The 23,836-nt window shown below is 39.2% G+C and overlaps 1 protein-coding gene across 1 annotated transcript in view; it reads right to left on the bottom strand.

Annotated features, from left to right (window-relative positions):
* hdac7a (histone deacetylase 7a) overlaps window positions 1-23,836 on the bottom strand; it is an 85,237-nt gene that overhangs the window by 5,275 nt on the left and 56,126 nt on the right. The window contains exons 5-22 of the mRNA XM_084721758.1: window positions 23,687-23,798; window positions 23,073-23,173; window positions 22,503-22,625; window positions 22,262-22,371; window positions 21,308-21,409; window positions 20,496-20,667; window positions 19,781-19,986; window positions 16,767-16,970; window positions 15,507-15,732; window positions 13,922-14,055; window positions 13,496-13,616; window positions 12,756-12,805; window positions 12,001-12,108; window positions 10,324-10,379; window positions 9,287-9,374; window positions 8,985-9,104; window positions 8,749-8,846; window positions 682-800 (exon numbers count right to left, since the gene is read on the bottom strand). Coding sequence (XP_084577884.1) covers window positions 682-800; window positions 8,749-8,846; window positions 8,985-9,104; window positions 9,287-9,374; window positions 10,324-10,379; window positions 12,001-12,108; window positions 12,756-12,805; window positions 13,496-13,616; window positions 13,922-14,055; window positions 15,507-15,732; window positions 16,767-16,970; window positions 19,781-19,986; window positions 20,496-20,667; window positions 21,308-21,409; window positions 22,262-22,371; window positions 22,503-22,625; window positions 23,073-23,173; window positions 23,687-23,798 — 2,250 coding nt within the window. The remainder of the gene's footprint in view (window positions 1-681; window positions 801-8,748; window positions 8,847-8,984; window positions 9,105-9,286; window positions 9,375-10,323; window positions 10,380-12,000; window positions 12,109-12,755; window positions 12,806-13,495; window positions 13,617-13,921; window positions 14,056-15,506; window positions 15,733-16,766; window positions 16,971-19,780; window positions 19,987-20,495; window positions 20,668-21,307; window positions 21,410-22,261; window positions 22,372-22,502; window positions 22,626-23,072; window positions 23,174-23,686; window positions 23,799-23,836) is intronic.

Here is a 23,836-nt window from a genome sequence, read left to right as displayed (position 1 = left end):
AAATTTACATAGTCTTTACATTTACATATGAAGGACATTAAGTATATATTTGTGATTAACTGTGCGATATTGACCTGACAGAACAGTAATTTTGTGAAGTAATTCAACTACGCAATATACTGGCATTAATTCTGTATTCTGTATATATGTAGTATACATATTTTTTTACACTAATTTTTCTATGTATATTATTATATTATATTTTAGTACAATGCACATCTTTTTTATATTTTCTTATCACTTCTATGCTGATATATATTCTACTCTTGAAAGTGAGTAACTGTAACATAAACCAGTTTCTCCCCAAGATTCTGATTCTGAAACAACAAGAATAAAAGATTTGCAAACAAGTTACAGTCATGTAACTCTCACAGTAAGACTTTTGCTATAATTTTCAATATTTTATGAAAACTAACGTATATTTTTACCTTGTGGAGCCTCCCACAGCAACATACCAACTACTAATTACTATAATTATGGTTACATCAGTGATGCAGCGATGTACAGTAGAGAACGTGACTCCTGCTCTTTGGTCCACACTTGACAGGAGCTGTAATAATCTATTAATATCTCTAAATACCCACAGGACCGTGAAGTAAAGTTCTCCCTTGCTAAAAATGAGACCTTGAGGTAAAGCCTGGAGGACAGGCTGTGCAGTCTGTGGTGGAGAAACGTGCTTACATTTGGCGGAGACCTTGTACCCTCCCAGAGGAGCGGGGTTTCCCTCTGCGGCGTCAAATCCGGCCGACACCAGAACGACATCCGGAGAGAACTCCTGGGCGATGGGCATCACCACAGACCTGCAGGGACACAAGGGACACACAGGACACGGCAACGTCAAGGGACTGGGAAGGGATATCAGCCTTGTTGCAGTTCCTACTGGTTGCCAATAGAGGTTGATACAAGTCATGTATTACACAACACTATCTGAAGGATAACACCAGGGTGTCATTTTATTTTTCCTTTTTACCACTAATTCTAATGTAAAGCTTGGTCTGTTTTGCCAAGTAGTGTCTGTTCTACGACAGGTTTGAGTGATCTCCTGGTGGTAACATGCCCCCACTGTCTTAAAATAACACTAAAGAGGTCAGAAACACACGGCTGCAAACACAAACAAAATCCAACAATTCAAATTACATGTGTGTTGTCGTTGTTGTTTTTTTTCTGATATATGCACATTTGAGCCTTGATTATATAGTTTGACTAAGAGAATAGAAGGAGAGGAAACTGGTCATTTAGTCACGGGGACAGAGAGTTCCCACACAAGTCTCAGTGAGAACTTATGAAATCCGGACTCTCAGATTCTAAAAATCAACATTACACCAGCAATTCTGCCCATCCACACTCCTGAGAGGTTTAACAAACAGTTTTCACCGTTATCAACTTGCAGAAACTGTCAAAAAACAATACTTACTACTCTAAAGTACTGTTAACATTGCTGGAGAGAAAATAGTGAGAAAAGAAAAGTACACACATTAAAAGGGTAGTTCGGGTTTTTGAAATGGGGTTGTATGAGGTACCTTTCCATGGTCAATGTATTACCCACAGGTGTTGGCGATTGGCACACCCCCTGTTTGGGGAAGCAGAGAGGAGAACCGGTGTAGGAAGCTAAGCAATGTGCTACTGTGGACAGGGTAAGCAGCAAACACTTTAAAAAAAAAATACACCCACCTACAAAAAAAAAAATCTAAATCAGTTGAAGTGTTGACATTCACTGCTTTACCTTGGTGTTAAACAGCCATTTTTTAATGGGAAACTGCTGTTACATAAGCCAAATATTGTGTCTCAAAACCCACCTATTACCAGCTTTGGTAATATTAGCAATTTTAACTTGCAAAACAAAGGGAGTTGCTGGTCTACTCTGTTGTGTTATTGTGTGACTAATTTGAACTAACCCTTTAAAACACCAACATCACACATTTACACAAACAAACAAACAAACAGGTAAGGTACTAACCATTAACTAAGCGGCAGAGCCGCAACTCCTGTGTTCTACGAGGTAAAATCACTGATTTTACTAAAGCAGTCTGGTTACTTTGGAGAGTGCAACATTTTTGTTTATATAACCACAGCTTCCCATCAGAAAAGCCTATCTAAAGTGGTAAAAACCTAACATACACTTACTTTTTTTTTAGGTGGGCCTTTTTAGGTGGCTTAACGTTGTGCTGCTACCAGTCCACAGTAGGACTTTGCTTAGCTTCCTACTCCAGTACTCCTGCTGTGTCTCCAAACTGCCATTTCCTGTAGGTAACAGACTGACTGTGGATGCAAACCCACCAACCGAAATCTGAACTTTTCTTTTGGAAGAATCAAGTCTGGACCTGAAAGAAGCACTTTGTCCAAACAATGATATCCTACACTGACACTGACAACCAGCTGTGTCCCACATTTCTGTTGATTCAAATGTTAATAGGTCACTGATAGATGGACTTAAACTTGGATTTATTTCATCAGTTTGCTCATGAACACTGTCAGTGAAATGTAGCCATTTCAAATCAGACTGGGTATTTCCAAACTGGGCAGTCTCCTGGTGATGACATATATTTGTGATCAAATCTAAAAAAGTCATTAACATGACAAGTGAAACCAAGGTTTGGCTGATCCCAGACGCAGCAGCTCACACAGAGCCGACAAAGGACTATTGTTTCTCTGTTGGAGAAGCTGCACAGCCTCCAGTGAGACGAGTCTGCCTGACAAAGTCATATTGTTTTGTCAGCTCTTATGGCTGTTCTGTGTTGTTTGTGTGACTTCAAACAGATGAAGATTTCCTTAATGCTATTGTTGTTAGGAGGAGAGCAGTGCTGTCCCAAGGCGGAGAGAGGGGCTCAACTCTGCGGCTCGCTGATGTCGGCGGAGTTCAAAGCCAGAGTGTGTGAGTCTGTTTCCCATTAGAGGCTTGTCACTCTCCTCACGTCATTGACAACACAGAGAAAAGAGGAAAAACAGTCCATCTGGGATCCATTTACCTTCATTATTCTGCCTGGGGACTTTGGAGACCTCCCTCCCTCCCCTTCATACACATACACACACACACACACACACACACACACACACACACACACACACGCACGCACACACATACATATCCAAACACATACTACTGTCATGACTGCATGCAGATGGACAACATGAGCTCATGGACAAAAATGAGGACACACAGAGATAAAACACACAAAACACATTCCAGCAGGAGCACATACACATGGATACAAAGACATATATGCAACACCGTTGGGCTGCAACTAACATTTGTTTTCATTATCCATTCTATTGATCATTTTTTTTCAATTAATCAATTCGTTGTTAAGTTCATAAAATGTTGGAAAATAGTGAAAATTGTTGATCAGTGTTTCTCAAACCCCAAAATGACATCCTCAAATATCTTGTTTTTTCCACAACCCAAAGATCTTCAGTTTACTGTCCGAGAGATAGATTCATTGTCAAAACAGTTGGCGATTAATTTAATAGTCGATTAATTGTTGCAGCTCTACAACATACGCATTTCACACACATACAGATGGAAACACATGAAGAGGAAATAATCTTCTTGTGTCATCTGGTTAGATGCATTTTGATTCATTAAATAATTTCCTTAAAACAAAACTTTATCACTGTGACGTGGATGTGAAGCAGAGCATGCACACACTCCTCGATCATCCCCACGTATGCACACACACCTAACCGCAAAACCCAACCCCACCTCCCCCATAGACCCATTAAAGCTGCCACGCTCCCCCCAGAGAGAGCAACTACAGACAAACTAATGGAAAGACGGAGGGGAAGGAGGGAGGGCGGAGGGGAGGAGGGGCCGCTTATTAAAGATCAATCAAAAGAGGAGAGGAAGAGGGAGAACGTGCAGGGAGTTGGGGTGGTGATGGTGTTGGTGGGGACCGGGGCGATGGAAAAGAAGGGGGGAGAGGGTGAAGGATAAGGTGCAAATGCAACAAAGCTCCCCTCTGAAGTTGAAGCGCTCGCAAACTTTAACCCATAAAATTTATTGCATTAAAGGGCTTATACACTTCATTTCATGTGTTTTTCCAAAGACCATTCAACATTTGCAAACTTAATTAATTACGAAGGGGACGCATGGTGCCTACAGTAAGTGGTGGGTGGGAGGAGGGGGAGCTTTTACATTTTGACTCCATGAAAGGAAAAATGTTGTTTTGAGTGGTAAAGGCAAAGTGCCTCCTCATTAGGGCCTAAAAAGAGATTATGTGGACCTTTAGGATAAAAGAAAATTTATTTAAGAGCAGCTTAAAGTATTACCAACAATTTCTTCTTTTATTTATTCTGCACATTTGCTCTCAGCATGACAATAATTGACAGTTCTGCTCCAGACAACAAGAAGCATTAAAAAGACTTGGTTAAAAAGATTAGAAGAAAAATATCTTTATTTAACTTATTGAATGTCAAATTCATACATAAATGTGATTTTGTTTCTTTGTTTTTTCCCCTTTGTCATATTTTTTTATCTTGTTTAAAAATAGATTGACAGATATATCCATATATTTGTGTTCAGTGGGAAAGAAATGCCCATATAGGATTACTTAACTGTACGCTACCAGCTACCAAAGCTACCAAAAGCCATGCCTGTCACTAAGTGAAGTCAGTTGTACGATTAGCACAAAACTAGTTAGAAAGGGGCAGAGAAGCTGTTAGCTAAAATTGATGGATAAATTGTTGAAATAGTTAGGTAAAATAAACAGAAAAATGGTTAAAATTGTCAGCTAAATTTAAATGGATAAATAGTTGACATTATCGATTACAAGCTAATGGATAATGGCTGAAATTATTAGCTAAAATTTAATGGATAATTGGTTGAAATAGCTTAAAGTAATTAAGTAATGTAATGCATATATTGTTTAAATAGATAAAAATTGGCGGATTTTGGATGAAATAGTTGGCTAAAGGACTGAAAATGATTGAAATGTCTAGCTAAAAGTTATGGATACATGGATGAAATTGTTAGCTAAAAGTTAGCAGATAAATAGCTGAAACAGCTAAAAGTTAATGGAAAATTTATTGAGATAGCTAGCTAAAAGTAATGGCTAAATGTTAAAAATAGATGATTAAAGTCAAGAAGAAATGGTTGAAGTGTTCAGCTTCTGCCAGTACAAAAGCAAACTTGATACAACCAACCTAAACATTAAATAAGTAGTGGTTAATAACATCTGTTTTAAAGTAAATTCAAATTAACATGACAGGTGGTGTCAATTGTAGGGTATTTGAGTTCATCCTCGAGGCCACAGCGATGAAATTGCGATGACATCAGATTAAGTCGACCTTTGTTGCATGTCATCCTGTCTGTCTCCTCACATTTCCTGCTTTACAATACATTTCAGTCAATACTAGCTGATGAAGGTAAGAAGTAGGTCTTTCTTTCTTTCTTCCTCAAAGGCACAGATTCTGTTTTTCTGTTGTACTGTGATAGAAATGAAATGCGAGTTTCTATAGCACACAGTTCCAGCTTCACTTTGAATCTGTGATCCCAACTCAGATCACATCTTAAAACTGGGATTATCTTCTATAACTGAGCAGACAATGATCTGAGAAGTTTTGATGTGGTGAACTTTTTACCATCTGGGGCTCCAGGCAGATTGAAACAAACAGAGAATTACTTAGAACTTCTATTAGGTCCAGATCTGAATACTGGACCATACGATTGGCATTATGTAATAAAAATGATACTTTGAATCAGTTTTGTCGCTCTCATTGAACTTCAGAAGGCGCGTCCCTCTCAATGTTCCCAGGATCTGATGACTTAGGAGACTGGTTCAAATCAATTTTGCCATTAAATACATTCAAAACATTTTCTGTGTTTTATCACAATATGTACCACTCCAAGATACAAGCCTCACCCTTTGAGTACTCTACTTGGAGAACACAGAAACTCCACAACGTCCAAAACTTTAGGGAGGTCCCTCACCATGAAAACAGAGTGAAGCCAGCACTACCTCGTTCACAGCGCTCACAACTTTGTTCCGTTCTGAACAAACAGGGAGGGACAAATCTGAATCTAAATTATGAGCAGATGGATCTGCAAACATCACATGTTACACAATTCAAAGCTGCATCAAATGCTTTTTTTTGTTTTGAAAATGGGTACAATCACTATCAAAAGAAAAATGTAGATATACAGGACCATTTGGGCTTTTGTCATCAGCAGCCAGATGGATATTACACTCTTGTGTACTTTGTTGTACCTTGTATACCTTGTATGTCTTGTATTGTTTTCTCTTGTATACCAAATGCTTTGTAAACCTCTACGTAGATATAATCTAATTTAACCATGCATGCTCAGCTTGCAAGTAAATTCTGAGTGCTGGCAAAACTGGACTTGTCACTCCAAGTGAATTATTCGCAGAGGAAAATCTGTCTCTCTGTTGCTGTTGTAGCATAGAGAGGTCAGAGGTCAGGGTCATGCTGCAAAGAGGCGGCCCTGGAGCTGGCAGGGAGTCGGTGTTCTTATTCAAGAACAGTTCAGAAGGCAGGACAGCCTCCTTTAGCATCAGTGTCTCTGCTTTTTAATATCTTCAAATGAGCAGTATTTGAATAATCTCACCTTGATTGTGAGTGATGTTGTGTATTTTTGCAGGTACACAGTAATGACAGGAATTAAGACTGGGTTGCGCCATCAAAGATGAATTTTATCCAAGACTAGTTCTAATTAGTGTTTAGCAAAACTGGTTTCAAAATTAGGCAGAGCTCTGTTGCTCAATTAAAAACTAATCTCTGTTTAGTAAATCCAAGTTTACTGATGTGAAAATGAAATAGATGTGCCTATTTACATAAATTAAAACAAATAAATAAACAATTTGAGTACTGCCGGGACATACAGCATAGGCTATAAAAGGAGGAGAGGGGGACTATTACCTTATGGCTGCTCTGTATTCTTGAACAAAACGTTTCATTATTTGCTAGTTAGCTAAAAAGTTCTATTTTTTCCTCCTTTGGGAAAAAAATTTGTTGGCTGAATTAATGATGCAATATGACCAAATAAGGTCAGAAATTTCCCAGGTTTTTCTCAAAAGTACAACAGCATGGTAAAGAAAAAAGAGACTGGACTGAAAGAAAGAAGAGCCACATCACAAAACTCAAGTGGGAACTTGATTATTTTGTGCCATCCATCTCAAAAATGGTTAATAATAATTTCAAGTTTAAAGTTTTAAAGGTTCAACAGAATTAAATTCAATCTAGGTTTAGAATAAAAACGACACTGCTGTTTAGAAGTTTAAATTTAAAGTTTCTTCATTTTAAGGTAGTTTGAAGTTTGGTACAACATAATTAAAAGTTGAGAAAAAAAAATTAACGGTGCAACCCAGCCTAAAAGCACTGAGACATTAATCATCATTGCTGATGGTTATTTCATTAGTCTCCGGATTATGACTCATTCATCTGATGAGTGTGAGTGCATGTTTGAACTTGTGTGTTTGTGTTCAAGCGCTGTATATAAACATATGCACGAATCCCCCCTCCCCTCCCTTCTGTCTGCGACTTTGCCACTGTGCCCCTCTTCCAGTAACCGTGCGGCTGTCACAGTTTCCTTGAGGCTGGTTGCACCACACAACCAAAAAGCCCACACTACTGAAACTTTATTGGTGCCAAAACACCCACCGATCACAATTATACAACCCACGAGCAGGAAGTACTGGTCCGCAATCTGTCAAACACAAGACCTGGAGACCATTTACTGTAAAGCATCTGAAGTTATTGGAAACAGGGCGCGCCAGACACATGCTCTCCAAATGAGGAGGATTATTAATTACGTAAGAGGCACGTCAGAGGCAATGTTTGGCTGATCAGAGGCTCGGCTTAAACGTGTTTGTTGTGGCTCAGTGTAAAGGAAATGAGAGGGATCGTATGATTGCAGCTCCACTGAATATCCTGATCAATAAAAAACTGGAACACAGGTGGTGGCAAATCTATTGGGACAGTTAACTAACATTTTTGTCTATTGCCTAATATACCAGTTTTTAAGACTTTCCAAGACACAAATTAAAGACAGATAAACTGCTTTCTGCTTTCAATATGTTTTGTGCTAATTTTTAGAGCATGCTCAGAAAGAAAAATATCTATTTTTGCTGACTTTCTCTTCACTTTGGACATTGTTGTGCTCCATCTTTAATGAAAAAGAGGTGCACTGACTTTATAAATGATCTGCAGGATACCAGAGACAATGCAGAAGGCATCCATGTTTCCATCAATGCCCTGTACCAACTTCACATACTTAGATGGCACTTCCCAAAATAAGTTTGAAAAACTTTTTTTTACTTTTCTTATGTCTGTCTGAATCTGACAACCAATACTGTGCAATAGTCTGTAAACTTTTTCTACAATTGTGTCAAGCATGTGAGCGCCACAACGTACAACTGGGTGAAACATTTCTGAGAAAAAATGAATAAGACAAATGAGAAACATAATAAATGCAGGCATTATCCATAAACAGCACAAGGCTGTGTTTAGAACACAGAGGTTGCTGGTCTATCACTGCCTTGACTGGTCAGTTAGTTTGGTCAGTTATTGTGTGACGTCTGTGAATCCAAACACTGAAGTCAAACAATAACTCAAATACCAACAGATCAAACCAACCACCACCTACTGATGCACTGACTATGGCTGGAGGTACCTCATACAATCCCAGTTAAACAAATCCGAACTATCCCTTTAATGTTAGTTTTTACTTTAATGTGTATTTAATATGCATTTGTATCCGTCTTCTTATTTTATCAGAGCAGTAGTTGGTTGTACCTGAATGCAGCGAGGTACTCAGCATCTCCCATGGGTGGGTCCAGTCCTCCCGTCCATGCCACATTCACATTAAAGCCCTTACCCGCTCCAGAACCAACCTAAATCCAAATATAAATGTGTTATGTTTCATCCATGCTGAGCCACCAGTCAGTAAGAAATATTTGGTTTATTTGTCACGTCATGTCAGACTCTAATAGCAGTACAATGAGCTACAATGTGCCCAGGACGTCACCCACCTCAGCTGGCGACCCACTGCCAGGGAAGAAGTTTCCGTCATCATAGCGATGAAGTGAGATGTAGAGAACGCTGGGGTCGCTGTAGAACACTTCCTGGGTGCCGTTGCCATGGTGAACATCCTAGCAACAGGATGAGGGAGGCCACATTATAGCAATACCACAGGAGATAAATTCATGATTGAGTATCACAGACAAGCTCTTACTCTACATATTATAAGTATTACAGTATTATCTCCATAATTATATACAACAATAGTGAAAACGCCAGCATAAGGTTAGCATGAGTGAAGAAGTTGTCTTACCCAGTCAACAATAAGGATCTTGCTGACGCTGAGCTTGTGCTGGAGCTGCTTGGCGGCTATGGCCACAGAATTGAAGTAACAGAAACCCCTGATGGACACAAAGATAGAGCATGAAACAGGAGTTAACTTGAAGGGACATATTAGTTTTCTAGAGTTTTGGAGATATCAGCCATAGTGATGTCTGCCTTCTCTTTAGTATAATGGAACTAGATGGCTACTTTAGGATCCACCGGAACTACTTTCTTTCCACTAGAAGGAAAATAGTTCTGGTATGAAACTACTCACAACAAGCTCTGTGGACTATGTTAAGTAACAGGGTTATGATTTCTGGAAAGAGATGCTGGTTTTGAATTTGAAATGATTTTTTTTTCCCATTAAGTCCCATTATATTGGAGAGAAGGCAGACATCTCTACGTTAGATCTCTCCAAAACTCTGCAACTTACACTAAAAAAAATCAATGGATAAATAGGACTACAGGCCAGGGGAAAACTGATGTGTCCCTTTAAACTGAGAAGAAAAAATACTGAATTTCTCTTTTATTGCTTCATTATGTTGCTCAGTTGTAGAATGAGGGATGTACAGCCACGTGAATGTTATACAGGCTCAGTGCCACTGACTTTTGGGTGTTTGTAGTGTCTGCTGGGATTTTCAGAAATTCACTTTTGATTTCTTATTGTCTGTTCTTTAAGGGAGCATCTGCGCTGCACGTTAGACATGTAAAACGTAAAAAGTACAGTAGCTGTACAGGATGGTTCTCAGGAAAAATGAGTAGAAAATAAGCATCAGTGAAAATGAACAAAAACATACACACAAAACACAAGAATTAATCTTCTTTATTTTGTCCCCTTCGTCTTCTCTGTAACACTTCATAAATATCCTCCACACAGAAGCTGCTGACAGTGCAGCAAGAACAGGAAAACTCTGTGGTCAGGCTGAGCATGTGCATGACACACACACACACACACACACACACACACACACACACACACACACACACACACACACACACACACACACACATAATAAACAGACTTACATTGGATTGGAGGGGTCTGCGTGATGCCCTGGTGGTCTCACCACAGCAAAGCCATTCTGTGCAGAAGAAGAATATGGTATTAATCAGTGTTTTATGGTATATGGACAATGTAAAGAAATTACAATCATTAAATTTTATAGGCCTTTATAATGTACATGACTATAGTAGTTACAGTATATAGTTTTGGCACAGAGAAATGAGGAAATCTCTGCCTTAAAGTCAGAATCCCACTGACAAAATCCCATAATTTAAGAACTGATTGACAGGTCTCAGACACAAATGACAAAAAAAGTTCCCTGATTAATGGAGGGTTTGTTTACAGCCATGTGGGTTTCCATTATTATCACATTTTTTTTAATTATATAACCAAAACTTATATGGTTTACAAATTATTTATTTGACTCAACCCAGAATATTTTTTGGGTTTTTTTTTTTTTTTGTTCACAGAGTATGAAGATTTTGAAAAATATTATAAAATGTTAAATGTGGATTTGGTATTTTTTCACTATAGTTTAAAAGACAGTGGCATTAATTAGTCAGCTGCAGGGAGTCAAACTCAGCATAAAGTTAGATATTGCATGGATAGACAGGATCAATGCAGCGTTTTGGCAATGTAAAGACAATGGAGGCCACTCAAGATACTTATTATGTTGTCTTGTAAATTAGTATATATAGTACAGAGTATATTCCATAGGATATGTATAGCTCAGAAAGAGCAGTGAAGTGGTTGTACTGTGGTTGTAGTGTCATGGCAGTGTACTCAGTATAAACTGAGCCTCAGGGTGGTGTTTATTGTTTTTCATTCTCTGCCTGCCTGCCTTGTTTCACACAGATCCTTTTTGTTGTTTTGTTTTGGGCTAAAACTGTCTGGATTGAAGCTGCCAACTATGAATACTTTTTACGCCAATTATATTTTTACATTTGACCATTTAGAATAAAAAAAAACCAAGATCATTTTCATGTTTACCCAGACTTTTAATCATTACAATAGGGACAAGGAAGACAATTTAGGCCATGATGTGACAGGGAAACTCTTTTCTGAAACCCAGTCATCTTTGAAGTGGGTTGGTAGCTCCTGGAGGCAGGGTGAGGCATCCAGCTTCTTTGCCGGATGCATTTCTGTGTTGATGTGTATTTCTGACCCTTGTAGTTGGCATAAACAAAACACTACCAGCAGTGGATACAAACTCCAGAATTACTTCACAATGCACACTTTGGGATCCCAAAGTTGTTTTTGGTCCATGACTCAGTGCCTGAAAAGCTGTCACCTTGTGTGCCTAGCTATAACGTTAAAACTGTCATTTCTGACATGATAAACCTGCAGTTAGTCAGCTCAAGTTTGGCATACGTAGGGGCCTACCTGTGTCTGCTCCATCATGACAGTAATAAATAATAACAGTACATCTACACTAGAACTGTTTACACTTTTGTTTTATTGTGGCGTCCCCTGCCTCCACTTTATTAAAAATGTTCTGATATTGGGACAATTCTATGTGTAATATTCCTTAAATATTGTTTTGTGTTAACCGGCTACAGAGTGACATGAAAGTCTCAGGTAAGTTTTAAATTAAAGGGATAGTTCAAATTATTTGAGGTGAGTTTGCACAAGTTACTTATTGATAGTCTGAAAGGGTTTGGGTCTTTCACACTGTCCCATGTTAACTTTTGGTTTCTCACCTTTAGTTCTCCTTTGGCCACTCTGAAGGCCAGCTCAACAACGCTGCCTGCTGCCATGCGTGATGCCGTAGAGGTGTGCGACTCGTTCCAGGTGGTGTCATTATCAACCTGCAGACAAATGATGATGGAGGCAACTGAATGACAGAGCAAAAAAGTAGCGCGGAAATATTTCTAATATCTGTTGTATGAAGCTTGACTGTGTCTAAAATCCCTCTGGGACAATAAAAAGAAACTGAAGACTTTCTCTGAAGCATGGATTACCAAACTTTTAGCTGTGAGTCAAGAGTAAAAATGTCAGTTTTACTTTCCCATTTCGCGGCCAGATGTACATTACTGGTAATTTTCCTTTCCATTCTGTTTTTTCTCCCCTCTGTTTGTTCACAAACTGGCATTGCTGTCCATCTGGCTCGGACAATGAAATCCGAGGCATTTCTTTTATCCCTGGTCATGGACATGTTGTTCTCATTACTCTGACTTGTCATGGTCCGACACGGACTGTCAGGCAAACGTTAACGTCAGGCTGAGCCAACTCTCTTTTCCTCTTTAATATCCTGTCTTTCTTGTAATTTTCTCTCGCTTGACTTTGTTGCTTTTCTTTGAAACAATATCGTCTTTCAGCAATGCAGTGATTGGGTTGTATTGTATCACTTTCATTAAGAGCTTTGGAGAATTACAGTATGATCAAAAATAGAGCTGTATCTGTGTGTGTGTGTGTGTGTGTGTGTGTGTGTGTGTGTGTGTGTGTGTTCTCTTACCCCTACACCCCCACATGGTAACATCACAAACATCCTTTGAGAGAGGATCCCTGAGGATACAGAAACAGAAAAATGACGTTATGTTTATACATTCATTTAATTACATTTCAGGTCATTATTCTTTTCAAGATAGTCCATTGTATTGTATTCTTGTTCATACTATTTAAAATCTGTCAACTGTTTTTTCTTTTCTTTGTGTTCCATTTTAACCTCTGTACTGATTGTCCTGTCTGTCTGTCTGTAACTTTGCGTAATATTGCTACTGTTGTTTTGACCACGTCCCTCTTAAAATGAGGCCCCACTGTTTGATGTTCCCGATCATACAAAGAAAACTCTTTCATGTTCACAATTAAATCACAGCAAAAGTGTTTTGAAATTACATGTTTTGGCACAGAATTAAAGGCCAGTGTGTAGGATTTATTGGCACCTAGCAGTGAAGTTACAGATTACAGTAGGAGAACCTACTGTGGCTGCAAGAACCAGTGTTCGGTTTTTTTGTTCTAGGGAACAGGACAGATATAAAGGATATAAGGCCTAATATAAAGGTCTTATATCCTCTAAAAAGGCCAGATATAAAGGCCTCATTATAAAGTAATGAAAAGACACAATAATTCTTAATTACTGGTGATTAAACTATGTAATTTCTCCCCTATTGTGCTAAAAAAAATCCCCCTAAATCTTACACACTGGGCCTTCAAGAAGACAAATTTACAAATTCATCAGTCTGAGGTCTAGCATACCGGCCAGTTTGCGGTTGTCCAGTTTGAGTCTGTTGAGTGGGTTGGTGCCGTAGAGCAACACATGACGCTCTGTATGGACCGACTGCAGCTCCTCCAGAGTGGCTTTGCGGCCGCGAATGCTCTGTATAAACATGAACAGAATTTTTTCATTTGTCTTTCTCCTCATCTCTAATACTTTGATGCTGTAGAAAGAAACAATACACATCCATTTTTGTAGCCCAAAGGACCAAGAACATGACATTACATAAGGAATTTTATGCACATGCATAATGTAGATTATGTGATGAATAATGTCAAACAGACAGAAAGCCTGATTCTGCTCCAACAGAATCGCATTAACCAGTGAACTCTGTCTATTTTCACAAACACACACTACAACTTTACCAATACCTGACTTGCCTAATCTGTGTGTGTCTTGCATCATACCTCACACTGTCCCCTCAGGCCTCTCTCCTGTAGTCGGGACCAGATGCTCTGTATCCTCCCAGCATGCTCTGGGTGACTGCTGTTGTCTCCACATGTACACTGGTGCTTCAGCATCTGAGAATCATACACCAGGCCTACACACACAAAAAAAAAAAACCAAAGCAGAATTCATCTTTATTCTATATGCATACAAAATAGACTGTTAATGCTGACACATACTCCAGGAGGATGATATTTGTGGCATTTAGCGGATGTTTCTCTTTATTTTATCAGATTTGCCTGCCACTTTCACCTTTTTATAACTTTTTATAACTTAAGGTGACCAGAAACATCAAGTTTATATGTAACATTCTGCCAGTTTTCACATTTGACATTTACAGTTGTCCTCAGCAGGACATGGGCAGGGAATGTCAAACACTTTCTTAAATTTCCAAGTCAGACCGTGCTTGCAATCATGAAGGTTTAAACACTCATAAAGACAGCACTAGTTAAAACATGTTTAATTCCTTGTGATCCTAAGGGCAGTAGTGCTTTGTTTGCTCTATAATCTGAGTCAAAGAAGGCCGTGCAACAAACTGCCAAATCAGTTGTTCTTTTAAAACACGCTTAAACCTGTAATGATTTATACTTTAAAAACTACAGAGTCAGTTAAGTTTTTAAATTGCTCTTCTACTTATACTGCCAGGTTTTACTTCTCCATTTTCATTCACATTTCTTCTTCTTGTTGGTTTGTTCATTAGTGTGACAGGCATTTTCCTTTTCATGCAACTATGACATTTACCTCTGTTGGTCAGTGCATGGTTCTAGATGCTGTGGAGTCACTGTCCAATGAAAAAACCTTCAGTTTTAGTGGAAAATTCAAAATCACAGGACAACGATGATATGAAATACAATTACTTGATTATTTATTAATATTATTGGGAGCATTTTACGCAGTGACATGACAGGAAAATAGGGAAAGAGAAGGCTAAATTCAAACCAGGGATGCTGCAGATCGGTGTCTTAGTCCGACCTTTTAATTAAGTCAATCCAGCCGTTGAAACATTTCTAATTATGGAAAAAGTGTATTGCTGTGATTCTGATTGTAACCTGCTAAAATTCCAACAGGTTTACAGGTACTGTATTTGCATTGTTTATTTGAAGATCATCGTTTTATTAGTTGCCTAATTCATTCATTCATTTGTTGGTTATGTCTGTTGTTAATCACAGAGAAACTTTAAAATATTAAACTCAGGAGAGTCAATCTGAATGGAAAAAATGTTAAATGCAACACTGTGTTGTGTTTTAATATCGGATTACAAAGGTGCTTTGTTTTTTCCTGAACTTTTGCACATAATGTTTCTTTTCCAATTGTGAAAAAATAAAAAGGTGCATTGTTTTACATATTCAAATTCCTAATTTTACAGGTAAGACAGAGGAAATGTAAACATCCAGCCCCTTAGCACTTGACTTTCAAACCTGGACCTTCTAAAAAATTTACTAAATAGGCCTGCTCTAAGCAACGGGGGGACCTTGTATTTGAAATATGAGTAAGAAAATTATTAAACATACTAATTGAAATGCTGTAAAAATGTCTCTGGCTCACCGGTGGTGAAGCGTGGTTTGCTGCTGGTGTCCTGCGCGGACAGGCTCAGGGGTTTCTCAGGCAGAGTGAGAGAGGTGGAGGCTGGGGACGACTGTGTACGCGACAGGGGGCGATGGACACCCAACGCGCCACCGACCCCGCCGCTGCCGCGTAACATGGGCACTGTCAGGTTCTCCATCTGTCGATGCAGCTGCTGCAGCTGCTTCTGCTGTTCCCATAGCAACGACTACAGAAAAGAGTTGGTGGCACAAAGATGAAACACAGTCAAGACAAAGATATGACACAGTTAGGTGAAACATGAAAAATTATTGGGGTATTGTTAAAATTAGAGCCTTTCCACTGTATCAGCCAACTAATAGTATTGGTGTGATCAATATTGGTTTATCAAAGCTATATTTGTATTGTATAGTTGAATATGTAGGATTTTATGTATATTTGATTGCTTTACATGCATTGGGTGCAGGTATATGTATGTGTGTGTTTTTAATTTATAGTTATTTAAAATTATTAAAAACGTCAGTGAAATGTTTCAGTGATGTCATGTACAATATCCTGTCTCCATTATATATCTTTGCCACAAGTGTTTCATAACCACATTTGAGGGATCACAGTGTGTTTATATACATATTCTATATTCTGTATAAAGAATATCAGCTAATGTATTGATAGCAGCATGTTTTTACTCCCTAATATTGTATTTAGGGTAATGACCCTAAAACTCCAGCATCAGTCAGCTGAAATCATGTCCTATGTGATGTTAGTGTTTTTACTGATACCAAACAAATGTGAACCATCAAGAGCAGTGTGGGTCTGTCAGTATCAAAAATACTGCTTTGAATCTGGAAGAAACTTTCACTCTGATCTGTTTGTTCAAAATCAGACTACTGAAGCATTCAACCCTGTTTCCTACTGCTGCCACTGAACACATCGTCACCTTTTCTCCTGTGGTGTTTCATTGATCAAATTTTTTGTTGTCAAGTCCTCCTCTTGTCAAAGCCTGTAACAAAGCCTCCTCCTGACTCTGTGGTTTGTCTACCAGCCAATGACAAATTTGTTGAAAGAGTAATAACTCACCTTACAGTACATGCAACCTGTCATCATATGCGGAAATAACCAGTTTGATGTAATGAGTAGTTGTCATACCACAAAATCATGCACCAGCAAGTACTAGTGTTAGGACGCCATCTATAGGACTGTTGGATGAATAACAGATATGTGCTTTTACTTCATCCATCTCTCTCTTTCTGTGTGTTTTCCAACCTGGTTGAGTATGAGTGCATGTTGCAGGTTCATTTGGTCTTCCTGGCTCTTGGATGCTGTTGGCTCCGCCTCCCTCAGTGACTCCGCCCTCACTCTGCTCTGATAGGTTGGCTCTGTGGGCGATGTCCCACCGCCGTCCTCTGAATCCATATCCTCAGAGGGGATCAGATGCAGTCTGGGCTTCTCGCTGGACTTCGACATCAGCTACATGTGCACATACACACAAATTTGAGTTGGCAAAAATATACAAACAAACAAACGTGTGTTTGCACTTATTCATATGACTGTGAATATGAGGTGCAGAGTGGAGAAAATGTCCTGTAACGCCTGGAAACATGAAGTCACAAAGCAACACAAGCTGCATAAACTGTTGTCTGAAATTTGTTGTTGGAGGAAAACATCTCAGTGCTACAATTTACAGCTGTTATTAAATCAGTAATATCCATATTTAAGATTGAAGCTTTGAAATTGTCATGGTTCTTCTTCTAAAGACAGAGCACCTCAAGAATCTCTAGAAATTAGAGCCTGACAGACATATCAGTTGGTCAATATTATCTGCACAATACTGGTCTATCACAGAAAAAGACAATAATGTAATTACAGCATAAGAAATGTATGTATAAATTCAAATGGCCAAGAGGCAGATTTTCATTTTAACTCTTGAATTTAACTACATCAAGTCCTACATTTCCACCTTCATGCCCACAAGAACGTTCAAAGAATACCCAAAATCCAAACCCTGCATCACCTCTCATATTGAGCTCAGCCTGAGAGAAAAACAGAAGGCATTTCAATGCCAGGACTCTTAAAGTATCAACAGATTAATAATGATATAGTCAAGGGCACCAAACTCAAATAAAAGAACAGACTGAAGCAGGGAGTGAGAAACACAAAACAAATTCAAGATCATTCCACAGTAACGGACCTCACCACTTTTGCTAACACTTTCCTTGCACAGTTTGACCTCCATAATGACTCTGCTGCCTGTGAGGAGCAGCAGTCTGACAGCTGCTGGGCAGGTGTAAACCTGGCAAGGCACCGGAGCCAGATGGCATCCAGCTAGAGTCTTCACGCTCTGTGTCACAGAGAGCTCTCCCATCCTCCACTACATCTTCTGGGAATCTTACGGGACCACATCAATACGCACTCTCTGAAACTATACACCGCCAAGCAACCAACCTAAATTTTCAGAACCCAGTCACTGCTCACTCACTGCAATAGTCACAAAATGCCCGATTCTGAACACCATCCTGTCATCTGTATGACCACAGCTGAACCCCAACCAGCTTGCAAAAGAAAGACGATGCTGTAGCATGTCTCCTCCACTCCCTCCTCCAACATCGCTTCAATGCTTTTTGTTGACTTCAGCTCCACCTTCAAAACAATTCAACACCACCAAATGTTCAACAAACTTCACCGTCTCACCACCCACCCACTCATCATCCACTAGGTTCACAATTTCCTCAGTGACAGAACACACGCTGTAAGAATGGGCACTTCATCACCAACAGCAGAGCCCCTCAGAGCTGTGTCCTCGGTCCCTTCTTCTATGATACACAAACGACTGCACCAGACCTTGGCTTGGGCGATTTAGCTGAAAAACCTATAATGACAGTGGTGTTTCATATCAGCCGATATCGCTAATTATTGATCAAGCAGTCTGTGACTGACAACATGTTGTGTACTCTGAGGAGTGGAAGCAGTTGCGATAATAACATGAGTAAATATCACAATACTGTTGACAAAATACTTTGATATTGCAACAGTGTTGTAGGGATGACTATTGGTGCTTTTACAGAAGTCCAGAAAATTACTTCACTTTACTGTATGCAGCCTGAAAAAACAGGAAAAAACAACACCTAGTCTCATACCACGATACAATATAATATCAATATATGGCCCAGCCCTACCTTCACCCATCATCACATACTTCAAATACTCTGATGGCAGTGCCATACTTGGAGAACTCAAATAAAATAACTATTGCAGTCCATTAACACCAAGGCTGGACAATCAGCTAATCAGCCACCATCAGTCCAGCAACCAGCAAATGCTGATGCAAGTTACTGGAAGTTTGCTATGTTAAGTACGCTACACCTGTTCTCTTGGCCACCAAATAAACAAAATAAACACACAAAATGTTGAGAAACTAAATATTCTCACACCTATTTTCCTTATTAAACAGATATACAACTGTACACCTTCTGAATTCAAGTTTCTCTCATTTACCAGACTAGGGGATTTTTAATTGCCTCACAAATTCATTGTAAAACACATTTTATTCAAACTATCAGAAACGACATAAAACGCAGATCTCATTTGTTCTTCAGAAGCAAAGCATTAAATTAGCGAAATAAAATGACAAAAATCTGGACTGAACTCCAAATCTATCCATGGTAACAACTTAACAATATCGATATATAGATAATAAACTCAGTTTTGATCAACATATCACAGCTGTCAATTAACTATCCAAACAAAAAATCTCATATGGAAACTTAGATCACAGCCTGTTACCCCTCATCATCTCTGTTAAGTTCCCCCTGCTGCTTTACCATGTTAACCATCTCCAACAAAAACAAACTTACGAGTTACCAACCCAATCTCTTACACATGAACGGCAAGAGCCATCACATGTGTTGCACTCACAACAGCCAAGGACAGTCATCATTCCCACAATTCACACTTCACAAAACTGTCATCTGGTCGTTCATACAGGACTTTAAAATGGAGATGAGCTCAGTTTGAGTTTTGCCTCTTCTGGCCCTGCAGCCCTGAACAAGCTGCTTTGTTAACATATTTGAGTAAATGCCTATAAATGTGAGCTGGAATACAGGCAGGGGCATGGATGTATGTGTGTAGATGTCTCTTGTATATCTGTATGTTGCAGTGTGGAATATGTACTGGCTCTGAAAACAAATCTCCCTCTGGAACAATAAAGACTGTATATTTTTATTTCTATCTTCTTATTTTTTTATGAATACAGATGGGTGTGTGGCGTCACTCCTTCATACCTTTCCCAGGTGAGTTTGCTGTTTGAGCCTCTCCAGTAGTTGTGTGTTGTGCTGTTGTTGGAGGAGATGCGTGTGAAGGGCCCGTTGGCTCTGGGGGAGGGGCTCCGAGCGTGTTCTGCTCAGGGGCTTGTGGGGCTGAGCGCCTCCAGGAGCCAGGTGATCTAACTGGGGGGCAAACTGTAGTGGCACAGTGTCTAGACCTGGAACTGAGCAGAAATAAGAAAACAAATGAGCAGAATAATTAGTTTCACGCATGCAAACACACAAACACAAACCTTTCAAACACAAATAAACACACAATAGCTACAATGCCAACCTTTCTCCTGCTGTCTGAAAAATCCTTTCATTTTCTAATTTCTTTCACTGTAAATTTTGTTTTTTGAACACATGCAAGGTGTTGTTGAAGTAGTAAAGCCACTGAACTGAAAGAAAAATAAAGGCTCAGTTGCCAAAGTACCTTACTTGCCAATCCCTCTAAGAAAAAAGTATTAATCAAAATATAACCACTAGGTGGTGCTCTAACATTTCAGAAAATAAAATTAAAAGACTTTAATGAATCCACTGCCTCCTTTAAGTTGCATAATTCTTTTCATGTACATACAGTCCTAGTCAGAGATGTAAATTAGTTACAGAACATAAAGTAAAATGAGTAATTCCTTCTCAGCTTTTCAACATTCTAAACTGAGTCAGTACTGAGTGTGTGTCTGTGTCTCACCAGTGAGCAGCGGAGTGTGTACCAGTCCAGACGGCTCCAGGATAATGACAGGCAGGTGAGGGTTCAGCTGCCCGGCCTGATCCTCTCTGCTCAGGGGGAGGAAGACCGGCGAGCCCCCGGCTGTGACCACCGGCACCCGACCGACTTTCAGAGAGGACAACTCTCCCTCGGCCTGCACAGAGAGGGTTAAACAGCTTGAGAGCTGACAGGTAACATGCCATCTCACTTTGTATCACAGTTGAATTTATTACAAAGAATAAGATGAATTTAATCCAGTATGCTGACAGAAGTTGATCAGTGTTGTCCAGGTGATGAGAGAAAAAAAGCATCAATGTCAGAGTGAAATAGCATTTTAAGAGCACTACACTTCCTGTATTTGCTGTACTTCCTGTTTACAACAAGATATAGGGAGGGCAGATTTCATTCATGCAAACATCTTTCATTCAGATTTTCAAGTCATGGGATATTGTGTGGGCTTTTCATTATCTTTTAAACTGTACAGTCACTGCATCTTAAAACACATCTCCTTAACAGGGACAGTTCACTTCAAAATCCAAAATACATATTTTTCCCCTCTAACCTGCAGTGCTATTTTATTTATCCATCCAGTTTTGGAAATATCTCTTGTAGAGATGTGTGCTCTCTCTCTCCAGTATAATGCAACTGGATGACACTTGGTTTGTAGTGCGCAAAGTGTTGAAAATACATTTTAAAAACTCAACAACAATCTCTCTTTTCAGCGATCATGACCTAGTTACTAGCATACATAAATGAGATGTTATGAAGGACATGTCTTGCAGGTCAGTTCTTACCCTGGAGTTGGCTGGTAGTCCCAGTGTGATGGTGGGCAGAGTGGATGGACTCTGGATGGTGAAGTTTGCTAGAGTGCCATCTCTGAGCAGCAGCTTCTGGGCCTGAAAATGCCAAACATAATTATATTCAAAAAATTATACATTTACATTCAAATCTGGATTGAATTGTGCTCATAAAAACTAAAAAAAATCACTTTAAACTTTTTAAGAGCAGTGTCGGTGATGTCACGCATACGTCTCTGCTCTGCTATAGACACACAATTTGTCTTTACTATATTCTCTTTATATTTCTCGACGCAGTGACCAAATGTCAGTGTTTGCAAAATGTAAATCTAACCCATTGTAGTCTAATTAAACCTAAGCTCGTATTTTGCCCTGAGCCGTCTTGACAGGACTCATGGGGAATCATGAGTCAGACTTCCAGAGCAGGTGTGACAGAGGTCGACTTTATGTGATTAAATGAATTATGTATAACAAGCTGACAAACACTCAGCGCTCTTGTGTCGTTGCTTTAAACATGTCATTACTCAGCGTGTCGGCACACCTCATGTACATGAAACAACAAATCACGCTTGGTTGTTTAAAAAATGCTCATGTGACCTCACTACTGATAACATATGAGCCATATTACATTACCCGTCATAACCTGTCTGTTCACTTCTCTTGTGAATTTGTGTTCCCTATAACAAAAGTAAAGCATTAAAAAAGCTTTTGTTTCTTTTTGGACAAAAGAGCCTTTCTGAATGGCAAAAAAGATAAATCTCTACTTTGTTTTTTTTTTCTCTTTATCTATCCAATGATCGCTGCTTTGGCGCAAAAATATGGTTTAGTTATTTAGTTTCTTGTTATCATTATTTATTCTTGTTTTGTCAGCTGATGTTTAAGGTAGTTTTACTTTATTAATATTCTGAAAGGATTCAACAATATAACGTGTGTGTGTGTGTCTTTGCTAACCTCATGTGAGAGGCCGCCTGCAGATGGCAGTAGCCCATTCTCATTGGGCAGACTGTCATTAGGGGAGCTGCAACCGGAGACTGGAGTGCTGCTGCTGCTGGGGGACGAGTCTGTTGAGAGACAGGTGGTGTGTCAATCTAACTCATCACAGTAGGAAAGAATATGTCACACATGATTGCACATTTTAAAAAAATACTGCTCTTTTTTTGGTATTTTTGTGTGTGCGTAATTGTGTAGTTACCCAGTGTGTCAGGTACTCTGTGTTTGACAGTAGGCGGCGCGCTCTCTTTGCGGGTGAGCGGGCTCTTGCGGGTGTTTAGGTGTTTCTTCAGCTTGTGTTTGACCTTCAGATTGGGCTCAGACGCTAACAAATTAGGGCAACACAGGGAGTGTTACTGCAAACAGTTTACTACAATCTGCTGCTGACTATAATACCATCACGATTCAATCTATGTACAGCTGATGGAAAGCTTGCAAACTCAGCTCAGTTCAGTTTATTCAGCGGGATTAGTTTTTCAAAGTTTTTAAATGCTACAACACTAGCATGAAGTAGTGAGTGAGATAAATATCTAAATCCATAAACAATCAAAATAACTGCTCCTCCCTTACTTCATGGATGAAGGAAATGTTAGTGTGAAAAGATTTCAATCTTGACTTTCATGACTTTCAATCTATCCTGCTGTAATTCAATATGTCACTTGATCTTGAACTCATAATGTCATTATATGTATCCTGAACATTTAAATTATGCTGCTTCAGGCCGTACCTCTGTAATGAATCAAAATGTCACAGTGGATGTCAGATGGTTTACCTGCTCTGCGTAGAGGTGTCCCCTCTGAAGCCTCAGAAGAAGGCTGTGACGAAGATGAGACCAGAAGCTGGGAGGATGAACCGGGGTCTGGGCCCAGCTTTCTGGAAAAACACAACAGCTAAACATAAATAGACATACAACCACAGGTGGGAACTGTACTTAAGTTGAGTTTCAGGTACTAGAGGTTTTATGTTTTGGATTTTTTTTACTTTACCCTCTAACATTTTAACACAAATATCTGTACTTTCTACTGCTTACATTTTCAAAAAACAGGCCCATTACTTTTAGCTCTATTGCATTTGAAGGAAATTCTGATTCTTTTTATTTTGCATCACTGAGTGCCGACATTAATTCCAATTTCAACTGAAACTGATGGGACAACAATACATAGAAAAGAGGTTTCCTGAGTGTATCTGTATCTATCAGACCCCCCTCTTTTTTTCTTTTCTTTTTTTTTTTGGTTGTTGAGTTTGTGCTTTAATTTTTATATAAAAAAATAAAAATTTTAATTAAAATTTTAGTAATATTTATTTTTATACATTTTAATAGTTATTAAACAAATTGCTGGTGCTTGCTTTAGGTTTGTGTGTGTGCATGTGTGCGTTTTGTGTCACCTGTATGCTACAGGAGGTGCCGGAGTGTTTGTTCTTTCCAGCGCTGCTTGTTTCTGTTTCTTAAGAATCACCTCCTGGAGTTTCTGTTTCACCAGGGAACTGGCAACCGCACCTGTAAATCAATGACACAAACAACCGATCAGAAACACA

Source organism: Lutjanus erythropterus, chromosome 6 (assembly GCF_056507025.1).
Source record: "Lutjanus erythropterus isolate fLutEry1 chromosome 6, fLutEry1.hap2, whole genome shotgun sequence".
Lineage (NCBI taxonomy): Eukaryota > Metazoa > Chordata > Actinopteri > Lutjaniformes > Lutjanidae > Lutjanus > Lutjanus erythropterus.
The sequence above is the reverse complement of the archived record's forward strand: the minus strand, read 5'-3'. Positions and strand labels throughout refer to the sequence as shown.